At 33.3% G+C, this 26,175-nt stretch overlaps 1 protein-coding gene across 3 annotated transcripts in view; it reads left to right on the top strand.

Annotated features, from left to right (window-relative positions):
- Window positions 1-23,291, top strand: part of LOC145304204 (death-inducer obliterator 1-like) — a 116,136-nt gene extending 92,845 nt beyond the window's left edge. Inside the window, exons 44-53 of one of the 3 annotated variants that reach the window (XM_080146022.1) lie at window positions 5,863-5,997; window positions 7,114-7,201; window positions 13,206-13,333; window positions 14,459-14,500; window positions 15,391-15,484; window positions 18,569-18,644; window positions 21,290-21,379; window positions 21,678-21,762; window positions 22,027-22,067; window positions 23,040-23,291. In XM_080146022.1, coding sequence (XP_080002148.1) covers window positions 5,863-5,997; window positions 7,114-7,201; window positions 13,206-13,333; window positions 14,459-14,500; window positions 15,391-15,484; window positions 18,569-18,644; window positions 21,290-21,379; window positions 21,678-21,762; window positions 22,027-22,067; window positions 23,040-23,105 — 845 coding nt within the window. In that variant the 3' untranslated portion in view covers window positions 23,106-23,291. The remainder of the gene's footprint in view (window positions 1-5,862; window positions 5,998-7,113; window positions 7,202-13,205; window positions 13,334-14,458; window positions 14,501-15,390; window positions 15,485-18,568; window positions 18,645-21,289; window positions 21,380-21,677; window positions 21,763-22,026; window positions 22,068-23,039) is intronic. The other 2 variants (XM_080146023.1, XM_080146021.1) reach the window with 2 other exon arrangements.
- The last annotated feature ends 2,884 nt before the right edge of the window (window positions 23,292-26,175 follow it).

The raw sequence follows: 26,175 nt of genomic DNA, 5'->3' as shown, positions 1-26,175 counted from the left end.
AAGATTTATTATTCAGTTCTAGTCAAGGAGTCTCTTCAGTACTGCAAAACAAGGATGCTAACATCCATAAAGTCGAAGCTCTGAAACGGTTGGATAAACGAACATTAAAATTTAACACTTGTAGAGTGTCCGAACTGAATAAGCAGAATATAAATGTATAAGTCGAAACAAAATTGTACGTAAGTTTGTTGATTAATAAAGGATACCTACTGATAGAGGACCTGATTTTAGAGTTGTTTCGCTTATAACAGTGTACCTTGTTTTAAATGGACCTTTTTTGTAACGATTAAAGAGTTGCTACGCTTTCTAAATCGTACCTAACTGTTATAGAAATCAACATTTAAAGTTTGAAATTGAAAGGTAAATTCTAACATGTCTAAAATAACGAAAAAAGCTATCCGTTCTGGACGGACCAACGCTAGACTTACAAAAGCTTTGCGTTTAAGAATATGCTAGCGGCTTCGCCCCTAGCCTCTAGGGGCTGTGCCCCAAGAGGTTTAATCAAATCAATTTTTCGTATTTTAGATTTAAAAGAAAAATTTAAAAAAAAAAAAATTTTTTTGGGGGGGGGAAATTTTTTTTTTTTGGGGGGGGGTAGTCGATCCCGCTATTTTAATTTTAGTTTTAAAAAGAAAAAAAAATATATTTTTTTTTGGAGGGGGGTGGCCCACCCCCCAAGAAAATAGCTTAAAACCAGCACAGGACCAGTAGGTATAATCCCTGAAAAGTAGAGCCCAATCGATTCAGCTGTTACTGAGATCTTAAGCTTCAGACGGACAGACAGACATCGTTCTACTTTGTATTATAGATACTAATTTAATCTTTAGTTTCATTGACAAAACGTATTCCTAGTCAATTTATTGAATTTATTCAGGGAGGTAGGGGATATTGGTCTTTAATAAAGTTTTACAAACATCATCTCCCATTCATTGACTTAAAAGACAATGGGGACTTTCCAAGGACGTTCAAGTTTTTATTTTGATAGGATTAACTTTGAAATGATTGGTTTTCTTTATAGTAAAGCTTTATGTAGGTCTAGGAAAGGTTTTTTTTTTGACTAATTTTAAGGAGGAAACCTCCACCCTGCAAAGAGAAATCGCCCCTGGAAAGAAATAACCTCCCCCACCCCGTAATAGGGTCGTTTTTATAAAAGCGAAGCTTTTCTATAATTAGAGTCGGTCCGTCCGAGACAAATAGCTTTTATTTGTTAATTTAGGCATGTTAGAATTGTCCTATCGATGGTGATTCCTGTAGTAGTTAGGTACGATTTAGAAAGCGTAGCAACTCTATAATCATTACCAGAATGTCCGTACGTCCATTTTAAACTTTTTAAACAAATTTTTTTGTGATCTAATTAACCGTTTAATCTGTTTTTTTTGTATATTGATTCCTGGGACAACAAAGAACAATATCATAGGCGAAGCAACTCTATAATCAAGTCCTAAAAATGTAAGTATGTCCATAAACATTAGGGTGGGTCGATTTTGGACATTTTTTTTCTGAGGCCAAAGCGGGGATCTGCACTCAATTTATATAGATATAATACACCTCTGGGTGATTTAAAATTTATCCTAAGTCTTAAAACCGCTGACGACCAGACATTCAATTGTATAGCTATTTGTAAATGGAAGTAAAAAATTTATTGAATCAGAACTATGGCTTCATGGTGCTCCCTGGAAATGCCTTGAGGAGCTGAGTCAGGAACTTTTGTCCGTTTTAAAAAATCTCGTTCCTAGCCTGAGAAAATCTAAAAAACCTCAACAAATTGGACAATTCTCAATAAACTCTAAAATTTTTTGGTTTTTTAGCGATTTCTAAGGCTAGGAACGAGATATTTTGAAACGGACAAAAGTTCCTGATTCAGCTCCTCAAGGCCTTTCCAGTGAGCACCATGAAGCCATAGTTCTGATTCAAAAAAATTTTTGAATGTCGTCTTTGCATACTAATAAGTAATGAATTATATTTTTAAGTGGTCGTGTTCTAAAACTCAATTTTTTAAAATTCTTTTTCGGTCAGAAATGTTTTAAAGGTTAATTTTATCTGTTGCATATCCCCGCTTTGTCTAATTCCGATATGAACCCACCCTAATAAACATTATCCTGTATCAAGCAGTTTTTCAACAAATTTACTTACGATTTTGCTTCGACTCTTATACTTTTATTTTCTGATTATTAAGTTCAAACACTATACAAGTGTTAATGTCTGTTTGTCCTACCGTTTCATTGCTTCGCTTTTATGGATGTTGTCATCCTTGTTAGTATTATTATTATATGTAAATTAGGTTACAGGATGTTTTGTTCATAAAATGCTTTTTTATTATTTTATTTCTGTTCCATTTAAAAATACGTAAAACTTGTAGGAAACAAGGATAACAATAGTTATAAGTAGAGCAGCATATACAAAAAACCACCGCAAAACAAGGATTACAACGTCCACAAGTAGCAAAGCACATATAAAGAATCAGTGAGATCTGATGTTCTGTTGTCATGAGAAATGAAAAAGAAAGATATAATATGCTAAAATCACGAAACCTTTATTAAAAATAAATATGTGTCTTTTGAAGCATGACCAACAGACTGACGGACCAAGTAAATTATGGACAGAATATATTAGTACAGGGGGATTCCTTTCAAAAATGTCAGCTGTCTATCATTATTAGCCGCCGAGAAAATCACATTTACCTCTCAGCGTTACGGACTGATTGACAGACTGGCGGACGGACAGACAAAAATGCATAACCAGCTAAACATGCAAACATCAGTGAGGGAGGGACAATGAAGTTAAAACTATATACACTAGTGACTGAAAGTAACCAAGTTGTTTAACCAATAATCTTTATCCTAATCTTAAGGGTTTATAATCATCTTTAGAGAGTTTACATCAATTTAAGCACATGTTTAAACTAGGGATGGCAATCCGTTAAATTTTTGGACCAGATTCGGATTCGGATTCTTACAAGAATCCGTCCAAAAAAAGACAGATTCCCGCGGATTCCGGATTCTAGCAATATTTTTAAAGGCTTTTTTTAATTAAAAAATTTACCTGCTACATATGTCCTAAAAATTAATGTTCTTGGTGTTCTCTATAATTCACTTCCGAGAATAGAACCAAATTTTAAAAGATATTATATATAATGATGATAATCTTTGCCTTCAAAAAGGCGGAGTTGAAAGAAAAAATTCAAGACGCTAATTTTAGCCCAGCAATTAAGAATCCGAATCCGCTATTAAAAAACGGATTCCGGATTCGGATTCCAAAATTGGCTAAAAATTGGGCGGATCCCGGATTCGGATACGGATTGCCAACCCTAGTTTAAACATACAAAGTATGTTACAGAAGACCTTTATTTAATAACAATGAAATATATCATTTGAATAAAACATTCGGCAATTTCCCTTTAATTGCCTAATCGAAAACAGAACCACTACGTCCTTTATTTTGAAACAAATTATAAAAATGGGGGAGATAGTTTTTGTGTTTTAATTTATTTCAGGGTAGGTTATACTAGTTCCAAGATATCCGCGAAGGGTTGAGGCCCCCTTCGATTTTAAGGCATTAAGAAAGAAAACTCTTATTTTCAATTTAAATAAATATGGGGGGGCTCGCAATGCGCTTTAAAAGTAAAGCTCCACATATTTCAATATCAAAGATTTATTTTTAAGCGTTTTTGATTTCTTAAATATATTAAGCATTCTTATATATGTAAATTCAGAAACGACCTTCCAGCCTGCAGCACCTGAACCTGGATACCTATAAAAAAAAATTTTAAATATAAGAAAAATATACCCCAAATGTTAACTTTTTCCCAATGAAATAACCAATCCTCTCACTCCTAAGACAAAGCCTATGCACCCTGTTTACGCAAAAGTGTCAGATCCGACCCCCCCCCACCCCCCTCTTTATTTTCCATGGCATTGTCTTATCCCTTAAGATATATGGAAATAGAGCAAGAACTATAGAGGGAGGGGACATTGGATTATAAATTACACTTATTACCCAAAGATTTTTCACTCACATGTTGGTTCAAAAACTTTGGGTACATTGATTAAATCTTGATTGGGCTGTATAAACTAGTAGTAATCAAGTTTTTACACTAATAATCTTAATCTCTTATGGAGCTATTTTGCACATCATAATTTGGAGTATGCGTCAGTTTATCGGCTATTGTCTTATCCCTTAAGATCCTTTAAAAAAAGTGTAAGAAACAGAGAGACAGGTGACAATGGGCTGTTTATTACACTAGTCCCAAAAGTTTTATAATAACGTTTTCTTATTCGTTGGCTTAACAACCTTAGAGACTTCAGTAAATTTGGATTGGTTCGTTCATCAAGTGGAGTGTTCAAACGTTGCAACCACTGTTTGTAATCTACAGAAGGATTAATTTTGTGTATCATCATTGGGGATGTACATCAGTTTATCGGCTATTGTCTTATCCCTTAAGATCCCTGGTAAGAAGGCTAAATTAGGAAATATCTATTAAGATTACGAATAAACTTTGTCTTTAGAAGAAAATTGAGTAATTTCCACGAAATGTTTGTTTCTCCACAAATTAAGTACCCCCACTAAGGAGCCCCCTCTACTTTCTATTTATAAAAAAAACTGGGGATGGATTTTTTGTTTTTGGGGGGGTTGGGGGTGTCCCAACCCCCAAGAAAATAACCTAAAAGCACCACAGGACAAGTAGGTATATACCCTGAAGAGTAGAATCTGATCGGTTCAGTGGTTACCGAGATCTTAAGGGACAGACAGACGGACAGACATCAAGCTACTTTGTATTATAAATTATATTCCTCAACCAAAATTAGTAGAGTAGGGGCTTTCGGAGGGTTCTGTAACTTATTTAAATAAATTACACCTATCTAAAAATAGTGGAATGCATTCCTCATAAAAATATACTTGCAAACTAAGATTGCCAATTTAGTTTGAGCAGCGTAGCTGTGCTAAAATTGACTTTGTCTCTAACGTGCAATATTGATAAAAAAAAGATAACCCCATATTGTAAATTAATATTATTCGTGAAAAAGTTTGGACACTGAATAAGGGTTATATCAACTAATCAAGTGGGTTTGGCATTCTGCTCAAATTTTGGGTCGGATTCGGATTCTACAAAAGTTATTTTTAAAGGTCTTCTTTAAAAAAAAAATTCAAGTGCTTACAGTGGCCGTTTAGCCTAACCTAAATTAAGCATGAAAAGCTACTGTGAAAATAAAATACAAAAAAAAATATTTTAATGCTATCCATCATTTTACTTTTTGTTTAAGAACCAATAAAATACTTTTTTGGGTCTTCCACATTTTAAATGAATTTTTTTAAGTGCTATAAAAATTAACAATCCGAATCCGTTATTTGAATTTCGGATTCGGATTCTAGGTCCACAAATTGACGGATTTCGGATTCGGATTGCCACCCTATAATTAAGATTTAATTTAAGTATCCACATTTTTAAGCCAACGAACTAGAGAACGTAATTATAATTCTTTGGGTACCATTATAATTTACAGTCAAATATCCCCTATTACCCCGGCTGCAATTTCTTTGCACGTATCTAACCTTGCTTTAGTGCAAACTCCTAAATAGTTTTGTTAGATAAAGAGAAATTTTTTTTCCTATTACACAAATGTAAAATGGACATTATTTTTGGACTATAACTCCGGGAAAGATTAGACAGCTTTCCGCGGAAAGTAAAAAGAAAAAAAATAATTTCAGTTTGGTTGACCCCAAAGGAGATTTTGATAGCTAGCGAACCGATTGAGTTCTCCATATTGGAATGGTTTTGGGTTATTTTCTTCCCTTTTCTAAATGATATGAGCGTAGCCACTTCTTGCAATTTATTTTGTGTTTTTAAACCATTTTTAATTTTAGGATTGCCAGTTGACATAACGGGACCACCGCCCAACCTGGGGGTGCCGCCTCCCCCATTGTTGGCAGGGGCCATAGCCCCCCTGATTCCGCCCCCAGTATCTGCCTCTAGAGACCCCCGCACTCTACCTCCTCCAGGTTGGCATTTTGTTAATATCAAAGCTACTCTATAATTTACTTTGTCTGTCAGTCCATAACTTCATAAGAGAAATTTTCTGTTTTTTTTGTGAAATTACCATTGAGCATCCAGTATATAGTTTACTTGATCTGTTCATCATTCATGTTCAAAAATATAAATTTTAAATAGAGTTGGCAATCCGAATCCGGAAATTCGGAATCCGCCCAATTTTTGGTCAATTTTAGAATCCGAATCCGGAATCCGTTTTTTAATACCTAGCAGATTCGGATTCTCAATTGGTAGGCTGAAATTAGCGTCTTGAGGTTTTTCTTTCAACTCCCCCTTTTTGAAGGCAAAGATTATCATCATTATATACCTATCCTATAATCTTTTGGTTCGATTCTCGGAAGTGAATTATGGAGAACACCAAGAACATTTTTAGGACATATATAGCCAAAAATAAGAATCCGGAATCCATTTTTTTTGACGGATTCTTATAAAAATCCGAAACCGAATCCGGTCCAAAAATTTGACAGATTGCCATCCCTAATTTTAAAACATAAGGTATATAGTACATTGTCAAAGGTTTTAGACTTTTCTAAAGATATATACTTTTGATTTATGACTACTGAATATCTCCTTTTTCATTCACTTTTTCTATCAATTCTATGATTTGTTTGCTTCTTGCTTATGTAAGTTGTCATCCATGTTTATCTGCTAAGGTCCAGGTATGCCTGGCAAAAGAAGCAATGAGGAAGCTAAAAACTTGGATCCTGCTGTCTATCTATCTATCTAGCTAGGTCCAGGTATGCCGGGCAAAATGAAGCAGTGGGGGAGCTAAAAACTTGGATCCTGCTGTCTATCTATCTACCTATCTAGGTCCAGGTATGCCTGGCAACAGAAGCAGTGAGGAAGCTAAAAACTTGGATCCTGCTGTCTATCTATCTCTATATCTATCTACCTATCTAGGTCCAGGTATGCCTGACAACAGAAGCAATGAGAAAGCTAAAACTTGGATCCTACTGTCTATCTATCTATATATCTATCTACCTATCTAGGTCCAGGCATGCCTGGCAACAGAAGCAGTGAGGGAGCTAAAAACTTGGATCCTGTTGTCAATCTATCTATCTATCTAGGTCCAGGTATGCCTGGCAACAGAAGCAGTGAGGGAGCTAAAAACTTGGATCCTGCTGTGCTGGACAGAAGAAATTTTCATCATAACAGGTATGCTTTCTTTTGTAGAAGCGGAGCTACTCTATTTTTCTCTCTGTCTGTTCGTCTATCCATCTGTCTGAGATAGAGTGCTGATATAGTTGATATTCATTTATCAAATGTGCTTACAATAAACAATTTACTTTGACCGCTATAAAAGAAATATGTTACCCTATAAAGGACAAATACAATTTATATATCTATAATACAAAGTAGAATGATATGTGTCCGTCCGTGTGTCTGTTCCTTAAGATCTCGGTGGTTTTAAGCTTTTTTCTTGGGGAGTGGGACGCCCCCATTCCCCCCAAAAATGAAAATTTCCCCCCCCCCCCCGAAAAAAAAAAAAAAAATTAGGCTGTTACTTCAAAATAAATGGCAGCACCAGAAATACTGTTTTTTTAAATTACCTCTTGGGGCAAAGCCCCTAGAGGCTAGGGGCGAAGCCGCTAGTCAAAGTATAAAGTAGCTTCGCTACAAAAAAGAACATACAATACACTATATAAATATTTAAGAAATTTGATACTCTATCTATATTTCATTCACTTAATATGATATTTGATATTAATAAAGTAGGAAAGATACAAAATAATCATATTTTAAATAAAAATCTAAAGGGATAATACAGTGGTCGCTAAATTGACGTTCATTCCCAATTATGATACTCAAAATTTAATTACCTCTTCTGTAGACTACAATTAGTGGTTATAAACCCCAAAGTTGCTAAGCCAACAAATGATTAATGATTTTTTCAATAGCTTGGTTTTAATAATGCCCTTCCCCTTCTTAACAAATGTATAACATTAAGTCATTTAGGTATAACATAAAATTTTTCCTCGTAGCCAAAAATATATCTGAAAAGAAGGTGTATCAACTTTTTTTTATGGCTAGCCGGTTCTTTTAGTAAGTAGTAGATGTAAAATTTTTCATAGAATTCAGATATGCAATCGGTTTTTTTGTAGACCTCTTATTTTTTAAGTAATTTAAGTTTTTTAAAAAAATAATTAAGTCGGTTTTAAGGTACTAAAACGCAACAAAATAAAAGAAGAAAATGGCCAGTAAGAACAAAAATAGTAAGATCTTTAATTTGACACCTTACTTTTAAAATTCTGTTGAGTAATTATTGAAAAAATCTATTTTTTTAACCTCGGTTTAATAAAAACTTTAGACCTAAATATTTTCTCAAACAGACATAAAAAACATGGGTTCATATATACCTTTAGAATCAGAAAAATATTATGAATCCATTGTAAGCAAAATTGAAAAAAAGTAAAAAAATAAAAAAATGGCCAATTGTATTTTTTGTTCTGGCAACACTCTCGTCTTCCCTTTTTTACTCCCTCTTTACCCCCTCTATACCCCCTTCCCATTTTTATACCCAATTCAAAAGTTAAGACGTTGCCTGTACAATATAATATGATATTTTCATATAATTCCTTTTATTGTAGTTTATATACTATATTGTAAACTTTTTTTTTCAATTTTGCTTACAATGGATTCGTAATATTTTTCTGATTCTAAAGGTATATATGAACCCATATTTTTTTACTTGTGAAAGGATAAAATTGAGTTCAAAGTTTTTATTCTCGTGGGTTTAAAAAAATCGATTTTTTCAATAATTACCTGACAGAATTGAAAAAGTAAGGTGTCAAATTAAAGATCTTACTATTTTTGTTCATAATGGCCATTTTCTTTCTTTTTTTTTTGTTGCATTTTAGTACCTTAAAATCGACTTATTTTTTTTTTTTTAAACTTAAATTACTTAAAAAATAAGAGGTCTACAGAAAAACCGATTGCATATCTGAATTCTATGAAAAATTTTACATCTACTACTTACTAAAAGGACCGGCTAGCTATTAAAAAAAAAGTTGATACAACTTCTTTAAAAAATATATATGTTTATCTTATACATGTTATTGTAGATAGTTGTTCGTGGATAAGAAAATAATTCCCCCTTGAAGATGCCTATGATTTTGTTTCCTTTTTGTAAGAATCAATTCTTTGAAAACCAGAGAAAAATAATCGGAATTATAGCCATGGCTTAGGGAAATAAATTATGATTATATTATTCTTAATTACTTTACCGTCTATTCTGTCTCTAAAGAATACAATAATACAGTTCATACATTACAGACAAAAAAAACATAAAAAAATAACAAGGTGTTTTGAGTTTCATGGTACTATTATTGGTACCTTAGACAAAACAAAACATGGTCGAAAATATTCATAAGAAGCAAAGCTCATAAATTGTAAAAAAAAACCAGATGTTTAATAATCTACAGACATTACAGATAGACCAATAAATCGAGAACATTTATTAAATTCTAAAATCAATGATTTTTTTTTTATTCAGTAGACTACCCTAGATAACAGACGAGTAAATAATATTTCCCTCGAGTATTTGAGTATCCTTTCTCGTATTCATTCGAATCCGGTGGATAGGAACCGGTTCTCATCCATACGAAAAAACTATGTCTATCATCGTATTATATCCAGCTTTCTACGAATATAAAAATGTACAATCATAAAATTAAAACCAGTTTTTTAGCCGGTGCCTTCTGCACCTCGGGGCTAAAAAAACTAGCTTTAATCTCATAATTGTACATTATATATCAACGGAAAGCCGTTTATAATACGATGCGAGAAATAACTATTAGAGCATAGCAGACAGACTGACGGACAAAGTGAGTTGCGGGGGAATATTCAAACAAAATTTTAGCCGACTATCTTAGTTAGCAGTCGAGAAAATCCATTTTTCTCTTTAGCAATACGAACGAACAGGGTGAACTATAGAGTAGTTATTGGTATGAATTTGTGGTATTCGGCAACCGTGAGCCATGTTCTATGGCAACCCTGACCTTGGTTCGGAGAAGGGCCGAGGGCCCTCCCCCGAGTACTGGGGAAGGGGTCAGCCTGACCCCTCCCTATGCTTTAAAATTAATGATAGATTTTGACAGCCTTATTATGGTTAAGCTGTATTGTTTGGTTCCCCCACCCTTTCCAGGGATGGGGGATCATTATTGCCCAATCTGATTATTGTATATGTATTTATATTGATTCTGCTTTAGGATTATTTATTCCAATCTGTGTATTTATTATTTGTTGTATATAACTTTAGTAAACCTTAGACCCTGAATAAAGTAACACCTGAATAGACTCTGTTTATTATTTAGTGATTGCTAGAGAAGCGTAGCTTCTCTATAATATATGTGTCCACGTCTGTTCACACTGCCGTAGTCATTTGAACTCGGGTGTCTGCCATTTAACCAAGGCGGATACCACAAATTGAATATTCAGTTGGTTAATATAAAATATTGGCTGTATTGCATAAACATTCAGGATACATTGATTATAGTTTTTTCTTTATCTAATTACATTTAGATAATGAATATTATTAGTAGCAAAGCTACTCTTTATGTAGTTTACTCAGAGAGAGAGAGAGAGGACACAATGGGCTGTTTATTACACTAGTTCCCAAAATTTTATAATATCTTATTCGTTGGCTTAACAACCTTGGGGACTTTAGTGAATTTTGATTTGTGAGTTCATTGAGTTCAAACGTTTCTATAGAAGGGGTAATTTTGAGTGTATGTAAGTGGAAACGCCCCCAGAGGCCTTTAGGAGCATTTAAAGTAACATGGGGGGGGGGTTCTGAAGTAAGGTACTCTTCACCAAAATAATTTATCAATCCTTGGACATATAAAACGCTTGATTGTAAATAAGATCTGCCTTTTTGGTTCAGTGGTTAGCGAGATCCTCTGCTACAAACACATAGACATTAGGGTGGGTTCATATCGGAATTAGACAAAGAGGGGATATGCAACAGATTAAATTAACCTTAAAAACATTTCTGACCGAATTTTTTTAATCATAACTATAGCTTCATGGTGCTCCCTGGAAAGGCCTTGAGGAGCTGAATCAGGAACTTTTGTCCGTTTCAAAATATCTCGTTCCTAGCCTTAGAAACCACTAAAAAACCACACAGATTTTCTTAGGCTAGGAACGAGATTTTTTGAAACGGTCAAAAGTTCCTGATTCTACTCCTCATTGCCTTTCCATGGGAGCACAATGAAGCCATAGTTCTGATTAAAAAAAAAATTTGACTCCCATTTACAAATAGCTATACAATTGAATGTCTGGTCGTCAGCGGTTTTAAGACTTAGGATAAATTTTAAATCATCCAGAGGTGTATTATACTCATACAAATCATTTGCAGATCCCCGCTTTGGCCTCAGAAAAAAAATGTTCAAAATCGACCCACCCTATTAGACATCCTATTACTTTTATATAAGGAATTTTTTGTGCCTATTGCAATATTTTTTGCACATTAACTATGCTTTTATGAATTTTGTCATCCTTGTTGATGAATATTATCATCTGATATATTATTATTTATTGGGTTATCTTAAACGTAAAAAAAACTCATATACAGAATCGAATAGGGTGAGGCGGGGCATTACCGGTAATTTTTTCGGTTTTTTGAAAAAAAAATGGGGTAAATATTAATATTTTTAAATGGGACCAAGACCATTAGAAAGCTTACGGAAAGGACTATCAGGTCCTAATAGGACGTTATCCTAGGACTTTTAGAAGTTTGTCATAATTGGACTCAAAGAAATTACCGATAAATGCCCCATGGTGGGGCATTGTGGGTAACGTCTTTTCAACCTAAAAAAAATCGATGAAAAACGGCCAAACGGCCAGTCAAACATAAATAATTATAATTAGTATAGGTTATAGGGATTATCCACAAAAATTTTCATAAAGATCGGACTATTCCTTCTATGTCAAAAATCATTTTTTTTTAAGGACGAGAAATTTCGATTTTTTTTTCACAAAAATTTTCTTTCAAAATAAAATTTGAATTTTTTTATATAAAAAAATCTGTTCTATTCACTTTTTGGCCTAATTCTTAAAAAGCCCATATTGAATTTTAGATTTTACCAAAGAAAACCTGAAAATTGATATTAAAAATCGAATTTGAATTTTTTTTTCGACGTTACCGAAAAATACCCCGCACGAACTTTGGTCATTTTTGAAAAAAATATTAACTCTACATTTAAGCTCTCAACGGATTTGGAAAGAGCGGGCAATTCTTAGTTCAAAAGGTTTTTTCGGATCAGTTCTAGGTCTTACCAATTTTTGTGTAGGTCGATCTTTATACACATAGGTGAAAAAAATTTTGAAAAAAAAATTTTTTCGTCCGACTTTGAGACCCCAAAAGTACCCTTAAAATTTATCTCACAAAAATTTCATTTTATACTTTTTTGTAGGCAATTTAATAAGGAACAAATTTGCTTTTATGTTTTTTTCTGTCAGCCGATTAGAACATGGAGAAAAATGTCATTTTCTGAAGGTGGGTAAAAAATTACCGGTAATGCCCCTTACCGGTTAATGCCCCGCTTGACCCTAGGTATTATACTAAAAAAAATCTTTTTTTCTATTTTATTTTGAGATGTTTTTTGTACACGACGTTGTTTTAATTGATTCCTTACGCTGCGATCTAAAGGGATAAGACAATGACCGATAAATTGAAGTACATACACAATTATGATACACCAAATAACCCCTTCTGTAGATTATAATCATTGGTGGAAACGTTTGAACACTCATCTTAATAAACCAAATTCAATAACGTTATTATAAAACTTTGGGAACTAGTGTAATAAACTGCCCCTGGTCCCCCCCTTCGTCCCTACGTTACAGAAAGAAACTGATAGCTTTGATAAAACTTTTCAGTATTTTAGAATTGTCCTATCATTTTTAAACCTTGCATAGGCTGTCAATAACGTTTTAAAGCGGAGTTAGCTGGAATTGCTTCGCTTTAAAGGGTAGGTGTTGGGCCGAGCCCCCCCCCCCCCCCCTCTAGATATTTTTATTTAGAATAAAATATATTAATACTTTTTCCTTGGACCTATTAGAAGATCAAAATAAAGGAGAACAAAGTTGAGATCTTATGGCACAGACAAGAGACATCCTGTTACTTAATATAAGAATTTATACTATTCTTTTTTTTCAGATATGAAGACCAATACGAAGGCCGTGCCCATCCCTTTGAAGGGGAAAGGGGAGGAGGAAGGAGATATCAGGGAAGGGGGGGTGGTGGGGCAGCTGACCGACACAACAGAGGGGGTAGAGATGATTGGGGTGAGTAAACTGGTTTGTCAAGGAGTATACCTACTAACACTAATGGGAAAAAAACCAGCTTAAAAGCTAATTTTCTGTATGGCACTTGTTTTGTAAATAGGTTGGCCAAAAATATCATCTTTTTTCTCGTATTCATTCGAATCCGGTGGATAGGAACCGGTTCTCATCCATACGAAAAAACTATGTCTAGCATTGTATTATATCCAGCTTTCTACGAATATAAAAATGTACAATCATAATATTAAAACCAGTTTTTTTAGCCCGTGCCTACGGCACCTAGGGGCTAAAAAACTGGTTTTAATCTTATAATTGTACATTCTATATCCGCGGAAAGCCGTTTATAATACGATGCGAGAAATAACTATTATCAAAGAGAAGCTTTTCTACAATTAGGGTTGATCTGTCCTTAATGGTTTGCTTTTTCTTCAATTCAGACAAGTTAGAGCTGCCCTATCAATTTTAAACTTGGTGACTATTAGGTACAATTTAGAAAGCTTATCAACTAGCAACATCACCACCAAACAGTCAATACATCCGTGATTAATATGATGAGTTATAGAATAGATTTTCAGGAAATTTAGGTACTGACTTCTAATTATTGTAATATATTTAATAATATGTGTTCGTTTGTTCTTTTGTAGCTTCCCTTTAACGAATGTTGTCATTCTTGTTTGATAATTTTTTTAGATGTATATAAATCAGTGTTTCGGAGCCGGAGCCGGGAGCAGCAACATTTTTGGTGGAGCCGGAGCCGGATCCGGAGCCGTATTTTTCGTTAAAAACGGCTCCGGCTCCAGAGTAGCTAAAAATATTCTTTTTAAGTAATATTATAATTTGGCAACGGTCCTTTTCCATATAATAAACGGAAAAACTATAGTTACTTAACAAATAGACACAAATCCTTTTACTTTTATATAGCTTTAATAAAATGAAAGCAAAATATTTTATATTATTTATTTTATTTTATCAAATTCAATAATGAACAAAAATTGATATATTAATTTTAAGGTAGAAGCCGGAGCCGGAGCCGCATCAAAATTAAACGGCTCCGACACCCTGATATAAATAATTACCTACTACTTTTATTCTTGAATTTAGATAATTAACATTTTTAATTATTTTTAGAGAATGAAGAATCCTGGAATTCTGGCAGAAAATCTGCTGATGGTAATTTTACTTTTTTAGCTCCTGTATAATTTACTTTAGTAAAACTATCCCTTGTTTTACTTGATCAATAATTTAATATTATGTCCTTTGTGCAGGGAGTAAGGGAAGGGACAATGGGCAATTAATTCAATTTAAGAGTATTTGCTGAAAGACCTTGAAATCCACATTAATCCAGAAAATATGGAGGTAATTTTAAAGGGAGAGTTAATACAATACCTACAGAAAACTATAAAATAAGAAGAAAGTTCCAAGAAAAAAGCATTCATTTGAAAATTATATTACCAGCACATCAGACTGACGTAACCACTCTGTAATTAATAACTAGAAAAATCTCCCTGGAACCCATTCAACTCATAGCTACATAACCCAAAATTTAATTGGATTCTCAGATTGTTTATTAAACAAATATCACAATAAAGTTTTTATCTATGAAATGATATTTTCTTGAGAGAAAAAATACTCAAAACCAGCCACGTCATAACAAATTAAGTTTATTGATACTTGTCAGCAATATTCAAAATTAACAAACGAGTTAGCGGCATTCTGTGCGCTAGTACCCAAAGTCAGTCAGAAACTGCTATAGGTATTCTTACACATTCCCTTTAAGCCAGTACCCAAAGTCTGAGACTCCTAAAAATTGAATATTCGATCCATTGTCCCCTCTCTTACTCCCTGCCTTTGTGTAAAATTTGGATAACCACTGGACCGTAGGAGTGGAGCTTCTAATAGGTTTAGTCAAGATGTATAATTAATTTAGGAGAGTAAAATTCAACCCCCCTGAAGGGTTAATTTGAAATATCATTTTTCGGGATGTAAATCAATTTATCGGTCTTTTTCTTAAAATATCACTGACCTATATCTGTCTTTAAAAACAAACATAATATTTTTAGGTCGCAGGTCGGGCGAGGGTTGGCGGTCAAGAGAGGATGACCGACGGTCAAGAGAACGGGATTATGAAAGGCGACCACATCGCGAGAGAACAAGGTAAAAATTTTCCAGTATGGCTTCGAAACCGATTAAAATCCGGTGGATAAGTACCAGTTTTTTAGCCCCTAGTGCAAAAGGCACAAGCTATAAAAACTGGTTTTGATTTTATTATTGTACATTTTTACAGAAAACTAGATATAATACAATGCTAGACATACATTTTTCGTATGGATGATAACTGGTTCTAATCCACCGGATACTAATCGGTTTCCGATAAATACGATAAAAGCTCTTATAAAATTGTAGGGAATAGTGGCTAAAATCTTACATCCTTTTGAAATTTTGGGGTGAGGGTTTTTTGATTTTGGAAGTTATTTCCTAACTGTCATTAACTGTCTGAGATATTAGAGTAAAACACTAGTGGGAGAAAAGGTTAAATGACTGTATCTCACCATCGTAACCACCTTGTGCATGCAACCCTTCTATTTGGTCATTAAAAATCAACCAATGGTGTCGCTTGTATTCACACAGCCAAGTAGCAGAAAATAATTTAGAAGCAGACGAAAGAGGTCTTTGAAAAAGAAAGAGAAGTAGTTGTCTGTATATACAGCTATACTTTAGATCTGTTTCTGAGATATGAACTTACAGACAGACAAACTTAAAATATATAGAAATATATTATTAAAGATAAGAATTTTATATGGTAAATCAAATGCTTTTTTTCATCTTTACCTAATCCTAATTAAAAAGACATTGTTAAAGTTTAATTTAAATTGAATAAAACTGTTGAATGTGGAGTTGAGTGAATTATGAAAACATCCAACAATGGGTGTGCAATTACATCTGCAGAGTGATATATTCTCAAAGTTATTAGATTTGCAGTCTAGATATGATGGGGACATTGAACTGTAAATTACACTGGTACCCAAAGTTTTATAAACGCCTTTTCGCATAAGTTGGCTGAAACACTTTGGATACTTTTTTTTAATCGTAATTGCTTGTAAATGAGATAAAAGGGTAGTTCAAGCGAGGGAGGGTACATTGGGCTGTTAGGTTCAAAAAGATAAGTTTTAAACGTTTCAACCACTAATTTTAATCTACATAAGGGCTAATTTTATGTATAATCATTGGTGATGAACATCAATTTATCGACCATTGTCTTATCCCTTTAGATCCATGGATTTTAGGGAAAGAGATAGAACACCCCAAACAATGTAATACGCTGAAAACAAAATTAAATCAACTAATCAAAATTCACTAAAGTCCCAAAAGTTGTTAAGCCAACGAATAAGAAACAGTATTACTAAAATTTTGGTGACTAGTGTAATAAACAGCCCATTATCCCCTCTCTCTGTGTCAACTAACTGTTGTGGAAAAGTGATAGCTCACCCCAAACAATACAATACGCTGAAAACAAAATTAAATTTACATAACAATAGTTCTTTCAACTTGGCAGAAAAAAAGTACATTTTGAAAGCTAAGCTTATCTATAATTAGGGTCGGCACGCTTTCCTTCCGACACATTTAGCTCGTTTCGTTAATTTACATTAGAATTGTTCTATCTATTTTAAACTGAATTAAATTACTTGGAATACTGTTTTTTATTAACATGTGGTACAATTTTTTGGAGCGAAGCATCTCTAAACTATAATTAGGGTCGGCACGCTTTCCTTCCGACACATTTAGCTCGTTTCGTTAATTTACATTAGAATTGTTCTATCTATTTTAAACTGAATTAAATTACTTGGAATACTGTTTTTTATTAACATGTGGTACAATTTTTTGGAGCGAAGCATCTCTAAACTCGAGTCAGAAGTAGTAATTATGTTTATTTATATCAAACTAGCGGCTTCGCCCCTAGCCTCTAGGGGCTTTGCCCCAAGAGGTGGTAAAAAAAATTTAGGCGAAATTCGTTTAAGGACCAAGGAAATCTTCAGCAAAAAAAATGGGGGGGGATTTTTTTTGTTTTTGGGGGGTTGGGGGTGTCCCACCCCCCAAGAAAATAGCTTAAAACCACCACAGGACCAATAGGTATATACCCTGAAGAGTAGAATCCGATCGGTTCAGTGGTTACCGAGATCTTAAGGGACAGACAGACGGACATCGTTCTACTTTGTATTATAAACTAGCGGCTTCGCCCCTAGCCTCTAGGGGCTTTGCCCCAAGAGGTGATAAAAAAAAATTATGGCGAAAATCGTAAAGGACCATGGAAATCTCCTTCAAAAAAAAAAAAAAAAAAAAAATTGTGGGGGATTTTTTGGTTTTTGGGGGGGTTGGGGGTGTCCCACCCCCCAAGAAAATAGCTTAAAACCACCACAGGACCAATAGGTAGATACCCTGAAGAGTAGAATCCGATCGGTTCAGTGGTTACCGAGATCTTAAGGGACAGACAGACAGACGGACAGACAGACATCGTTCTACTTTGTATTATAGATATCAATTTATTGTCCATTGTTTTTCATAACAAAATAAAAAAGACTTAACTTAATGATGGAAACGCCATGATAAGAGAGAAGGATGTAAATTTTACCTTATTCATTCTTATTTCAATTATACATGAACATTAACGTGCTTTTGTTAGTAGAGAAGCTACGCTTTAAGTAACTCTGACTGTCATTCTAGCACAAAATTTTCTCTTTTTCTATATCTTCTGTGTTTTTTATCCAGGGATATAAGAGTATAAGACAATGGCTGATAAATTAATGTACATCCATAATGATGAAACAAATAATTATCACTCTTGTAGATTAAAATTACTAGTTTAAGCGTTTGAACACTGAACTAAATGAACAAACTAATCAAAAGTCCCTAAAGTTGTTAAGCCAACGAATAAGAAAACTTTATTATAAAATATTCGGGACTAATGTAAAAAAAAACAGACCAGTGTCCCCTCTCTCTGGTATTTATCTATAAATTCAAAAAAGTTTCAAAAGTTGCCCTGAAATTCTAAATAGTAGGGAAGTCCTTCATGGTTCAAGCTAATCATATTGGCCAATTAATTTTGCTTTTTGTATAAGTATATTATGTGCCTGTACCTCTAGATCTCGCTAACCACTGCACTGGACCGATATGCTTCTCCTTCACGAGGTCCAGGTCCATTTCAACTCTTGTCTTTTATTAATGGGTTGTAATTCTTTTTAGATCGAGTGAGAGTAGGCCAACAGAAATAGCTACAGAGGATTGGTCTGATGATGATATTGTTCCTATGGATAATAAGGTAGATACAAAGATAGATAGATAGATAGATAGACAGACTGACAGACTGACAGACAGAAAGGTAGAGATGGATAGATAGACAGACAGAAATAGCTACAAAGGATTGGAGTGATGATGATATTGTACCTATGGATAATAAGGTAGATACATAGATAGATAGACAGACAGACAAAAATAGCTACCGAGGACTGGAGTGATGATGATATTGTTCCTATGGATAATAAGGTAGATACATAGATAGATAGACAGACAGACAGAAATAGCTACCGAGGACTGGAGTGATGATGATATTGTTCCTATGGATAATAAGGTAGATAGATAGATAAGGTGTCTAAATATATGTCCTGGCCGTAATAAATTCAAATCCGTTGACCAATCCAAAATCGGTCCAGTGGTTGTCGGGTAATGATAATTTTAAAGTTGTAATATTTGCCGCGAATAATATAAATATTGTAATGTCGTCTTCGAAACAGAAATTTGCCCTATGCAAAAATTGACAGATTTTATGCATTTAATATTGATACTAATTTATAATAAAATAATTTTTTTATAAATGAATTATTATTTAATTACCTTTTTAAAAGTTACTGCATCAACATTCCATGAAAAAAAATTTACTGCACTTAATATACAGGATATATCTGATACAGAAATAGATACAGATATTATTATTATCTAGGTTGATGAGGATATACAGGATATATCTGATACAGAAATAGATACAGATATTATTATTTAGGTTGATGCGGATATACAGGATGTATCTGATACAGAAATAGATACAGATATTATTATTATCTAGGTTGATGAGGATATACAGGATATATCTGATACAGAAATGGATACAGATATCATTATTATCTAGGTTGATGAGGACATACAGGATATATCTGATACAGAAATTGATACAGATATTATTATCTAGGTTGATGAGGATATACAGGATATATCTGATACAGAAATTGATACAGATATTATTATTATCTAGGTTGATGAGGTTATACAGGATATATCTGATACAGAAATTGATACAGATATTATTATCTAGGTTGATGAGTATATACAGGATATATCTGATACAGAAATGGATACAGATATTATTATTTAGGTTGATGAGGATATACAGAATATATCTGATACAGATATATTTACAGATATTATTATTATCTAGGTTGATGAGGATATACAGGATATATCTGATACAGAAATGGATACAGATATTATTATTATTTAGGTTGATGAGGATATACAGGAAATATCTGATACAGAAATGGATACAGATATTATTATTTAGGTTGATGAGGATATACAGGATATATCTGATACAGAAATGGATACAGATATTATTATTATCTAGGTTGATGAGGATATACAGGAAATATCTGATACAGAAATGGATACAGATATTATTATTATCTAGGTTGATGAGGACATACAGGATATATCTGATACAGAAATAGATACAGATATTATTATCTAGGTTGATGAGGATATACAGGATGTATCTGATACTGAAATGGATACAGATATTATTATTATCTAGGTTGATTAGGATATACAGGATATATCTGATACAGAAATAGATACAGATATTATTATTTAGGTTGATTACAGATATTATTATCTAGGTTGATGAGGATATACAGGATGTATCTGATACAGAAATGGATACAGATATTATTATTATCTAGGTTGATGAGGACATACAGGATATATCTGATACAGAAATAGATACAGATATTATTATCTAGGTTGATGAGGATATACAGGATGTATCTGATACAGAAATGGATACAGATATTATTATTATCTAGGTTGATGAGGACATACAGGATATATCTGATACAGAAATAGATACAGATATTATTATCTAGGTTGATGAGGATATACAGGATGTATCTGATACTGAAATGGATACAGATATTATTATTATCTAGGTTGATTAGGATATACAGGATATATCTGATACAGAAATAGATACAGATATTATTATTTAGGTTGATTACAGATATTATTATCTAGGTTGATGAGGATATACAGGATATATCTGATACAGAAATAGATACAGATATATTATTATTATCTAGGTTGATGAGGACATACAGGATATTTCTGTTACAGAAATAGATACAGATATTATTATTATCTAGGTTGATGAGGTTATACAGGATATATCTGATACAGAAATGGATACAGATATTATTATCTAGGTTGATGAGGATATACAGGATATATCTGTTACAGAAATTGATACAGATATTATTATCTAGGTTGATGAGGATATACAAGACATTTCCGATACAGAAATGGATACAGATATTATTATTTAGGTTGATGAGGATATACAGGATATATCTGTTACAGAAATTGATACAGATATTATTATCTAGGTTGATGAGGATATACAGGATATATCTGATACAGAAATAGATACAGATATATTATTATTATCTAGGTTGATGAGGACATACAGGATATTTCTGTTACAGAAATAGATACAGATATTATTATTATATAGGTTGATGAGGATATACAGGATATATCTGATACAGAAATAGATACAGATATATTATTATTATCTAGGTTGATGAGGACATACAGGATATTTCTGATACAGAAATAGATACAGATATTATTATTATATAGGTTGATGAGGATATACAAGACATTTCCGATACAGAAATGGATACTGGAGATGTTATTCCTCTAAATATTCCTAAATCAAAACAGGATAGGGTGAGTTACATTATTCAATACTTGAGCGTCTCTAGAGGCTTCTAGGAGCATTTCAAAGTACAAGGGTTGGGAATCTATCAAGGAGGAAGAGGACATTGGTCTGTTTATTGCACCCGTCCCCAAAGTTTTATGATAACTTATTCATAATAGTTGGCTTAATAACTTTAAGGACTTTAATGGATTTTGATTGGTTGGTTAATAAGTTGAATGTCCAAACTGTTCAACCACTAAGATTAAGATTGTGTATGTACATCAATTTATCTGTATCCTTTTAGATCTCTGACACTTTGTATTGTAGGTATCCTCGCCAGGCACCGAGCCTATCAGCGCGACTCCGTCCCCAACAGAAGGTGGCGAAGATGAACCCTACGACCCGGAAGCAGGGAAAGATATTCTCATTTAATGAAAATATTTTTTTTTGGGTGGGGGTGAGAATTATTGTAGATTTTTTTTACTATTATAGTTATTTCTTTTCTTGGGTATTCTCAACTCAGAATAAAGGAGGTCCAAGATTTTCATATTAAGGCAAGATAAAAATTTCATATTAGTGGATTATTTATTTTTTTTTTTTTTTGGAGGGGGCAGAGGGGGGTGGTGTTTAATTCGTGTTTAATAAATAAGAGAATTTAAATATCTTTTTTAATTAGATTATAAAGACGATGAAAATAGCAAAGACTCATTTAGTAAGGTAAATATAGGACAGAGAAGTTCACTGAAATTTAATAAATATGATTTGGGGGGGAGGGAGTAACCTACCCACACTTCCATTTTTAAAAATTTGGAAAATATTTCTATAAAGATTGGGGATGGTTCACTTTTTCTGGTGACTATTTAACTTATGAGGGTGATAGTTTTCACCAGCCCGAGGTAGCCATAAACCATAAGCCAAATAAGGGGTGTCCCATAGTGTAGTGGTTAGCGCACTACGCTGTGGTTGGGAGAAACCGAGTTCAAGTCTCCACATAGACTTTGCACTTGGTTGACAAATGCTGTCGCAATTTGTCAGATTATGATCACGCAACCTTCCCTAAGATGCCCTAGGGTTGTAAGGGGGGAGATTTGTAGGAAGTTAGGATTCTACAAATCAAGCAGCTCTAACTATGCTTTCCCTCATCCATGCTCCTCGTATGAGAGTGCCATTAATTAGGGTGGCTTAATATGGAACACCTGCCAAAACTCTAGGCCAGGGTAATGTAATAATTGAGTAGCTTCCACGAGAATTGCTGGTCAGCTTGTAATGTAACATAGAATTCAATCAGCTGTGCGCGAAACTTACCAATCTAAGATTGGCCAAAGGATTCTCACTTCCAGTCTCCGTGTGCATCTGAGTCCTAACTTCAGAGAATCATGGCTACAACAACAACAACCATAAGCCAAAATTATGGAAAGCTATACTGTAAAGAAGTATCATATCTCTCTAGGGGTTAGCGAGATCCTTCGGCACAATAATAACGTATAATATCCTATGCTTTGGCTTAACAATTTTGGGGACTTTTAATGGATTTTGATTGGATGGTTTTTGTTGAGTCTCCAATCGTTTCAATAACTAATGTAATCTACAGAAGGGATAATTTTGTGCATCATCATTGGGAATTTACACCAATTTATCGGTCATTGCCTTATCCCTCTAGATCCCTGCAAAATGTATATTATTTTTTAGGGTGAAAAAGAGGATAAACTGTTCAGCAGAAGCCGTAATGACGGCACACCAACCATGGACGAATAATTGGTACCCAAAGTTTTATCCAACCATGGACGAATAATAATTGGTACCCAAAGTTTTACCCCACCATGGACGAATAACCTGTAAATTGTTATAAGTGAGGGAGTAGACAATGGACTGTAAATTATACTGGTACCCAAAGTTTTATAGCCATGTTATCCTTTCCATTGGATCAATAAGTTGGGAACTGAAACGGAAGTCATTTTTTGTAATCATAAGAGTTCTTCATCAATTTATCGTCCATTGTCTTATCCCTAATAAATCGTAGAGTTGCTATGCAAATAAGAATTACGTCTTTCATTGACGAGTACATATTTTGTGGAAAAAAAGGCATCAATATAGTTTTTACCATTTCCGAAAATTACAACATTTTTTGGTCATTTGTAAGGCCCCAAGGACCTTAAAAATAATACTTTTTTGTGCCCTTTGCAAGTAAATAGAAACTTAAAACCAAAAAGAATTAACGAGTACAAAACAATTAAAAAATTCTTCTTAAGCATACATTTCTAAATATTGGATATTTTTTTTCACCAATCAAAATAAATAAATATTACATTAATTTGATAATAAAATCAAATGTTAAGGGTTGCATTAATTATTACCTATACTGTATTTTTTTATAAGTAATATTTTTTGTCAAAATTAGGGTTGGGCCGGATATCCGGTGTGGCCGGATATCCGGCCGGATACCGGATATTGAAACTATCCGGCGTTGGCCGGATATCCGGCCGGTTATCGGATATCCGGCATTTAAAATCAGCCGGATATCCGGTATCCGGCCCAACCCTAGTCAAAATATTTAAAATAAAAGAGGATAATTTTTGTGTATTTTCCGTAAAATTATTTGTTACTGTTTATGTAGTCAAATGCGCTTATTAGGTCAAACTGTTCTTAATTTTGACCAAATTAATATAAATTAAATAGCCATTTTTAATAACAGTTTGACTTAATAAGCGCATTAACTAAACGCTAATTTTAAAAGATCACGTTACCTTAAATTAATCAACATAACCTCAAAAATGACTTCAAAAATTAAAATATATTTTTTATAATCAAAAGAGCGTTTAAACTTCAATTGCAGGAAGGGGGCGGGGGACATTGGACTGTAGATTACACTGGTACCCAAAGTTTTATAACCACATTATCTTATTTTTTGCTCAAAAACTGTTCATGTTCAAACTTTTCAACCAATGATTTTAATGGACATAAAGGGTAATTTTGTTTATTATCCTTGGGGATCAATTTGTAGTCCATTGTCTTATCCCTAAAGATCCCTCGTTTAACTATATTTAAAAGGCATTAACTCGAATATTTTTTTTTAATATTAACATGTTGTTTTCAAAGTATAAATTATTTTGATTGTTATCAAATATTCTTAATGTAACTATTCCGTTAAAATATTTGTATTATTAATTAAATAATGATTTCATCTAGAAAATTATGGTCTCCGTTTTTTTACTTTTATATGGTTAAATAATCGTTATTTCTCGCATCATGTTATAAACAGCTTTCCGCGGATATAAAATGTACAATTATGAGATTAAAACCAGTGGTTTTAGCCCCGAGATCTCATGATTGTACATTTTAATATTCGTAGAAAGCTGGATATAATACGATGCTAGACATATTTTTTTCGTATGGATGAGAACCGGTTCTATTCCACCGAATATTAATCGGGTTCGAATTAATACGAGAAAAGCTTTATATGTTTATTGAAAAAATGAAGGGGGGGGGGGCAGGGTATTTCTTACCAACCATATTCATTTCATACTTTGAATCTTTAAGGGGATAGGGTAGTTTTTAGTTTGTTTTTTATTTTAAAGTTAGGTTAGGTTTTATTGGGTATTATGTAGCCTTGTAGGGTTTGGGCTTTAGTATGCAGATATAGGCCCTGCAGGGGTTAGGTATAGGGAAATATTATATCCCCCCCCCCCTTTATCTTTAACTGAATTTAAATATAAATGGGGGGGGGGGTTAATGGGTTTGATTTTAAGTAATAGTATGTTTGGTTATAAATGCCCCCCTCTAAGCAAATTCAGTAAATTTTAAATTTTCTTGATTTAAAGTACTCTATATATTTTTGTTTTGTTTTAACAATGTATTATTATTTTACTAATGAATTTTGTAAATTTATTATAATAATGTATTTTCTATTTAGTTTTTTGTTCATTTTTTACGTTTGATAAATTATATATTATACATTTACAATAAGATGCAATAAAGTAGTTTTCATTAATATAAGTTTCTGTTTTTTTAATCAAAACTTTTCTATAATTAGGGTAGGCCCAAACGTCTCTTTGTAATGTATAGTCGTAAATGTTGGCTTGTTAGAATTGTTCTATCAGTTTCAAATTTTGAATGATGAGCCCTGTAGTAGTTAGGTACGATTTATTAAACGTTATCGCATCGTATTATATAGCTTTATGCGAATATTAAAATAAGATTAATATCTGTTTTGTCAGCCTAGGCCTTTGGCCCCTATGGACAACGAACAGGTTTAAATCTTATAATTTTGCATTTTAATATCCACGGAAAGCTGTCTATAATAGGATACGATAAATAACTAGTAAGGGTTTTGGACTATTGATTACTAGGGCGATCGAGCACAATGTTTTAAGTGAAACGTCTTTACTATACAAGTAAAAAATGTATTCATGTCTCTCCATATTAAGCCTCCTTTATTTATATAGATGTAAGATTGATAAGTTAATGTCCGGTTGTCTGACTGAATTCGGTTAAGCTTCGCTTGTATGGATGTATTCCTTGTTAATGTATATTATGCCCTCCCAGGGATCTAAATTGATATGATCACATGACAATGGTTGATAAATTGCTGCACATTTCTAATGATAAAGCAAAAAATTACTTATATTATTGGTTGAAACGTTTAGAGATCAACTTAAATGAACCAACCAATCAAAATTCAATAAAAGTCCCAAGAGTTATTAAAACAACGAATAAGAAAAATTTTATTATAAAACTTTAGGGACTAGAGTAATAAACATACCAATGTCCCCTCCCTCCCAGATGCACACCCTAGCCTAGATTCCTTGCAAAACAATAAATTTTAAAT

The sequence above is a fragment of the Acartia tonsa genome, chromosome 13 (assembly GCF_053477335.1).
Source record: "Acartia tonsa isolate MP-2025a chromosome 13, ASM5347733v1, whole genome shotgun sequence".
Lineage (NCBI taxonomy): Eukaryota > Metazoa > Arthropoda > Copepoda > Calanoida > Acartiidae > Acartia > Acartia tonsa.
This window is presented reverse-complemented; position numbering and strand designations above follow the sequence as displayed.